Here is a 7,500-nt window from a genome sequence, read left to right on the forward strand (position 1 = left end):
GTGACCCTTAAATAATAAGAATATCCAGTAACCCTTCAACCATATGAAGACCCTTGTAACCCTTAAATAATAAGAATATCCAGTAACCCTTCAACCATATGAAGACCCTTGTAACCCTTAAATAATAAGAATATCCAGTAACCCTTCAACCATATCAAGACCCTCTAACCCTTCAATAACATGAAGACCTCTTTGTTACTGTTTCTAAATGACGTCATAGGAAAACACGAACAACCCTTTTGAGAAATGTCCACCCTATACTTTCCGTCAGTTACTCGAAGACAATTCAGTCCTTAACTAAAATGTCTCCTCCGTAACCCTTCGCGACGTCATCTCTCTTCCGCACCCACGTAGCCGAGGAAACCCATCTTCTTCTTCTTCTTCCCTATTTACCGGTGAAAGCGCCACTTCGCTCCGAGCTATCCGTGTTGACGGAGATACCGGATCTCCGTAATGGACTTGCGGTGTAAATATTGTCTGAACGTTCAGCACGTGGTATTAACTTTCCCGCGGACAACGGATGGTACACGCACAAACATGCACATACACAAACACACACAGTTACACAAACCCTCCCGACAGAGAAACATACACAAACAGCCACCACAGAGAAATATAGCTATATAAGCAAATGCATACACTCATTTGCCCAACATACACATACACGCACAAATGCACAAACACACGCAGGTAAACAAACCCTCCCCACAGAGAAACATAAACAGCCACCATTGAGATACATGCACAAACACTCACCGCAGAGGAACATACAAAAAAATATGAATCTAAATGTAGGCATAAATTCATCCGAGGAGTATTTGAATACATTATACATTACTTTTTATTGCACGGAATTGAAATGAAAAATCACCAACTCAATATTTAATATAAAAAAAAAATTATTCAAGACAGTAGTAAACTGAATAATGTGATTTTCATTGAATAAATACATTTTTAAATAAATGAAAGTAAGTCTAATTACTTTCAGAAAGGTTTCAAATAGCTAAACTGTGATTTGAACCAACTTCACGAATGACTTGAAGTTTGCAAATATTTCAAAATGAAGCTGAATAACTTCAGATATAATTAGAATTATTTAAAAAATATTTTTACTACCGTCAGATATTTCAATTATTTCGAGATAAACAAAAGATGTGTTAAAGAGTTCGTTTTTTTTTTTATTTTTTTTTTTTTTTTAACAATATTATTCTATACCATTTCAAAATATTAATTCGAGAAAAAAAAGACCAAAATGTGATTCTGAAAAAAAAGTTCGCTCTTCTTAAAACAGCTTCATCTGTGTTAGGTAGGCGAGAAAATCCAGCATTTTTTAATCCCAACTTCACGAAGTTTGGAAAAATTGCTCTTGGCAAAGTCCTCCACCTCCTCCTCCTCCTCCTCCTCCTCCTCCTCTTCCTTCTCCTCCCTCGCCCTGAACTTAAATTGGATAGAAGTTTGTTTTTAATCAGGATATGAGCACCAACCCAACCACCCTTCCAACAAAAAGGAAAAATGAACAATATTTTTTGCGAAGTTAGAGGAGGAAGTTAAGATTAAGCTGACGGCCTTTTCACTCAGTCAATCTGGAAGTTCTTGGTCCTGCATGAGAACCATTGCAATTCACACAAGATAAGCATGATAAGATTGAGATATCAACTTTTTAATTCAATCAATTGGGAAGTTCTTGGGCCTGAATTAGAATTATTACATCTCGCACCAGGTCCCTAAGATAAGCATGATTAGATTGTCAGCTTTTTCATTCAATCAATTAGGAAGTTCTTTGTCCTGATTGAGAACCATTACAGCTCACACAAGATCCCTTAAGCATCGAAGTTCTGTTCTTAGTCCCTTACCCATTCAGAATCTCCAGGCGGTTCCGGGGTCTTAGGTACCAACAAAAACTCCAGAAAATACTAAGACGTCTTCCAAAGTTCCTGTCCCCACTAACTCCCTTTGGGTTTCTGGTCTCATTGTAACTCACTGTCTGTCTCAAGATATAGGTCAGTTCATTCACAACCTCCTGTGACTCTGGGGTATCAGTCTGACTCAATGCAGCTCGTACCAGACCTTACGATGTGTTACAAGTTGCAATGATCAATGGCTTCAGCCAGACCTGAAGTTCTGGAAGTTTTCAGTCACTAACTTCAGTAGCTCTCGGGTCCCATTGTGACCCCACTGTCGATAGCATCACTGCTCTAACTTCTGCTGCAAGTTTCAGTGAGATCAGTTAATTAGCCTTAGAGCTGGTTCTTGGTATGGACTCCCTTCGTGGCCCCCCCCCTACACCACTCAAGTTAAGGGGATGCCCCCAACCTTATTAGGGTCCTCTAGAGGGATTATAATCATATTTCTTATATTATCTTAATGGGAAATATAAGGCAAATATCAATGAAAATGTGAAAAGCAAATTGAAGAGAAAAAGAGGAGATATAGACTGATTTAAAATCTAGATAAAAAGATGGTCTCTGTCAATAATGCCACAGACTCCAGTAGCTAAAACCAAAAAATCAAAATTAAAATGGTCCTTTGCACTATTCATATCCGAGTTCCCACCCAGTGCCTCTTCAATGCAGGGCCGGAGGAAATGAATAGGCAACACCAATGCATGCAAAGTCATTAACTATCTCCCAGGTCCGTTGTCACACGGAGCCCAGATGACACATCCATTATCAACGACTAGATTCCTCTGCGCATGCGCCTCTGGCCCGAGTTATACATTCTGCCTCTGCCTTCTGCTGATGCGAATATTCCTGTATCAAAGACCCCCGTTCACTTCCAGGGGAGTCATTATGAAGTCTATCATTGTCTGGGTACTTCATTAAAGCAACTTCGAGTATTAGTTGTGCCATATTCGAGGCAATGCGGTTCGATAAGGGCGTTCATTCTCAAGCACTAGCACTGAAGGCATCTTTGCTTGCTGTGAGAGATGGTGAAGCTTTTGTCTCTCTTGCGATGAAGCTCTAGTCTGGGGAAACTCTATCATCATGTCTTTGAAGCCTTTTTACATCAATTTCCTCTTTTTGATCAACGTTGATGAAAAAAATGAATCGCTTTTTAAACTTACACATAAAATTTTGTCTGCAGTTTCAAGTTGCAATTGAAAACGCGTTTGTTTCTTACAATGCAATTTGAACAAAGGTCTTTCACTGCTTAGAGTTTGAAGATTGCCGCTAAAAAGACGAATTTGGTTAATTTAAAACTTTTAATGGTCTTTGTTGTTGCATCATTAAGACTTTATTGCTGCATAATTAAGGGTTTTAATTATTACATTATTAATGGTCTTTATTGCAGAATCATTAAGTATCTGTATTTTTGCATTATTAAGGGTTTTATTATTGCGTTGTTATGGTTCTCTATTGTAGCGTTATTAGGACTCTATTATTGAATTATTAAGAATATTTTTGCATCATTAAGGGTCTTTAATGCAATACCATGAAGAATCTTTACTGTTGCACTATCAAAGGCCCCAAATGATGCATTATCAAGGGTCTGTATTGTTGCATTATTAAGGGTTTATATTGTTGCATATAATAATAAAATAATAATAATAATAATAATAATAATAATAATAATAATATAATAATAATAATATAATAATAGCTGATGGCGCCGTGGAGGAGTGGGTTAGGTCCTAATGGACTTAAGTCAAGTTAAGCAACATTGGGGCTGGTCAGTCGTTTGAAGTGAATGGGTGACCGCTCTCCTCGGCGTGATTCCTTGGGAAAGGATCTTTACCATAATTTTCCTCAGTCTACTCAGCTGGAAATGAGTACCTATCCCTGATGGGGTAGGGTCCAGCTATGGGTTAAATAGCAAAAACTCAGCAATGATGGAAGAAATGAAGGAATAAACGACAACGACGTAAATGGAACCTCTTGGCAACAGAGGAGCTTCGTCCGGCAACCAGGTATTCAACCCAATTGAAGGGGAAGACGGTCAGGTACTTGGAGGGTCGTCATCCAGCAACTGATCACCACAACGAAAGTAATCAACAGCCTGAGATTGAGCTACAGAAGCAAAAGAAAAAGGAAGAAATGGACAAGAGAAGAAAATAAGGAAATATGGAGATGCTTCATCAGAAGCAACCCGACGGAGAGAGGATATAGAAGAAGATTGGTCACATCTGGAATGAGAGGAATAACACCCCCCAAACAGAGCAGAGGCTGCAGACCAAGTGGAACGGACTAAAGAAAAAGAACTGGTCTCCCAAACAGAAAGAGAAGAACTGGAAAGGGAAAATGTCACACGACAACGAATTACACGAAGACGAACTGAGAGACGATGCCACAGAAGACGACAGGGAGGATGAGGTATCAAACACGACACACGAAAGAAACACCGACGAAGTAACAGAGAGGACGGAATGGGTAGAAAAGATTAGACAATGGATGGAGCCAGATACAGAGAGAACAAAGATCCCCTCCATGAAAGCCTACAACACCAAGAGATTTAAAGGAGAAAACAAGTGAGGTCAATGAAATAAGGGGCATAATACACACCACCAGTATCACAGAACAAATAACTTGGTATATGAGGAGCAAGATTAGTAGCAGAACTGATGGGGATTCGAACACCAACACCACCAGCACAACCAACCGAACAGAAACCAAAACAGCAACCTCCTTGGAAAAGGCGCCTGGAAAAGCAAATCAGCCAACTAGAGGGAAGACAACCACCCAGAAATTCCTGAAGCCGAACCAAGTAAGAGACTCTGGGAAAAACATATGGAGTAATCCGGTATCACACAACAAACATGCAACAGGGCTCCAGGAAAGTCAAGGAAGAAGAAACAGGGAGAATAATTAAAACAAAGATTCACAGAGATCACAACAGACACAATCAGACACTAACTAAAGAAAAATGCCAAACTGGAAAGCCCAGGTCCCGATGAAGTCCATGGATAATGGCTCAAAAAAACTCAACGAGAAATACAAAGTACAAGAGAGGAGACTAAACAACACAATAGAAGATGTAAAACAGAGGCTTAAGGCCAAAGCACATAAGATCCAACGGTACATGAACAGGAATAAGGGATACCACAGAACAAACTATTCGGAACCAACCAGAAAAGACTATTACAGCCAAACTAAGAGGGGAAGACAACCCAACCCCAGAAAATTCCTGAAGCCGAACCAAGTAAGAGACTCTGGGGAAAAGGGCATATGGAGTAATCCGGTATCACACAACAAACATGCAACATGGCTCCAGGAAGTTAAGGAAGAAGAAGAAACAGGGAGAATAAAACAAAGATTCCAGAGATCACAACAGACAGTCAGACACCAACTAAAGAAAATGCCAAACTGGAAAGCCCCAGGTCCCGATGAAGTCCATGGATACTGGCTCAAAACTCAACGAAATACAAAGTACAAGAGAGGAGACTAAACAACACAATAGAAGATGTAAAACAGAGGCTTAAGGCCAAAGCACATAAGATCCAACGGTACATGAACAGGAATAAGGATACCAACAGAACAAACTATTCGGAACCAACCAAAAAAGACTATACAGCCAACTAAGAGGGAAGACAACCACCCAGAATTCCTGAAGCCGAACCAAGTAAGAGACTCTTGGGAAATATATGGAGTAATCCGGTATCACACAACAAACATGCAACATGGCTCCAGGAAGTCAAGGAAGAAGAAACGGGAGAATAAAACAAAGATTCACAGAGATCACAACAGACACAGTCAGACACCAACTAAAGAAAATGCCAAACTGAAAGCCCAGGTCCGATGAAGTCCATGGATAATGGCTCAAAAACTTCAAGGCCCTACACCCACGAATAGCAGAACAATCCAGCATTGTATCTCAAATCACCATGAACCCAAATGGATGACCACAGGAAGAACATCCTTAGTACAAAAGACAAGAGTAAGGGAAATATAGCCAGTAACTACAGACCTATCACCTGCCTACCAATAATGTGGAAGTTACTAACAGGTATCATCAGTGAAAGGCTATACAACTACCTAGAGGAGGACAAACACCATCCCCCACCAACAGAAAGGCTGCAGAAGGATGTGTAGGGGCACAAAAGACCAGCTCCTGATAGACAAAATGGTAATGAAGAACAGTAGGAGAAGGAAAACCAACCTAAGCATGGCATGGATAGACTATAAGAAAGCCTTCCACATGATACCACACACAGGGCTAATAGAATGCCTGAAAATATATGGGGCAGAGGAAAACACCATCAGCTTCCTCAAAAATACAATGCGCAACTGGAATACAATACTTACAAGCTCTGAATAAGACTAGCAGAGGTTAATATCAGGAGAGGGTCTTCCAGGGCGACTCACTGTCCCCACTACTCTTCGTAGTAGCCATGATTCCCATGACAAAAGTACTACAGAAGGTGGATGCCGGGTACCAACTCAAGAAAAGAGGCAAACAGAATCAACCATCTGATGTTCATGGACGACATCAAGCTGTATGGTAAGAGCATCAAGGAAATAGATACCCTAATCCAGACTGTAAGGATTGTATCTGGGGACATCAGGATGGAGTTTGGAATAGAAAAATGCGCCCTGTCAACATACAAAAAGGCAAAGTAACGAGAACTGAAGGGATAAAGCTACCAGATGGGAGAACATCAAACACATAGAGAGACAGGATACAAATACCTGGGAATAATGGAAGGAGGGAATATAAAACACCAAGAGATGGAAGGACACGATCAGGAAAGAATATATGCAGAGACTCAAAGCGATACTCAAGTCAAAACTCAATGGATGGAAATATGATAAAAGCCATAAACACATGGGCAGTGCCAGTAATCAGATACAGCGCAGGAATAGTGGAATGGACGAAGGCAGAAACGCCGCAGCATAGATCAGAAAACCAGGAAACATATGACAATACACAAAGCACTACACCCAAGAGCAAATACGGACAGACTATACATAACACGAAAGGAAGGAGGGAGAGGACTACTAAGTATAGAGGACTGCGTCAACATCGAGAACAGAGTACTGGGGCAATATCTGAAAACCAGTGAAGACGAGTGGCTAAAGTAGTGCATGGGAAGAAGGACTAATAAAAGTAGACGAAGACCCAGAAATATACAGAGACAGGAGAATGACAGACAGAACAGAGGAATGGCACAACAAACCAATGCACGGACAATACATGAGACAGACTAAAGAAACTAGCCAGCGATGACACATGGCAATGGCTACAGAGGGGAGAGCTAAAGAAAGAAACTGAAGGAATGATAACAGCGGCACAAGATCAGGCCCTAAGAACCAGATATGTTCAAAGAACGATAGATGGAAATAACATCTCCCATATGTAGGAAGTGTAATACGAAAAATGACACCATAAACCACATAGCAAGCGAATGCCCGGCACTTGCACAGAATCAGTACAAAAAGAGGCATGATTCAGTGGCAAAAGCCCTCCACTGGAGCCTGTGCAAGAAACATCAGCTACCTTGTAGTAATAAGTGGTACGAGCACCAACCTGAGGGAGTGATAGAAACGATCAGGCAAAGATCACTCT

At 40.6% G+C, this 7,500-nt stretch overlaps 1 protein-coding gene across 1 annotated transcript in view; it reads right to left on the reverse strand.

Moving 5' to 3' along the window:
* The window catches only part of LOC135200739 (actin-binding protein WASF2-like), a 126,653-nt gene that overhangs the window by 117,531 nt on the left and 1,622 nt on the right, over window positions 1-7,500 (reverse strand). Inside the window, exon 2 of the mRNA XM_064229344.1 lies at window positions 1,342-1,437. Within this exon, the coding sequence (XP_064085414.1) occupies window positions 1,342-1,437 (96 nt within the window). The remainder of the gene's footprint in view (window positions 1-1,341; window positions 1,438-7,500) is intronic.

The sequence above is a fragment of the Macrobrachium nipponense genome, chromosome 27 (assembly GCF_015104395.2).
Source record: "Macrobrachium nipponense isolate FS-2020 chromosome 27, ASM1510439v2, whole genome shotgun sequence".
NCBI lineage: Eukaryota > Metazoa > Arthropoda > Malacostraca > Decapoda > Palaemonidae > Macrobrachium > Macrobrachium nipponense.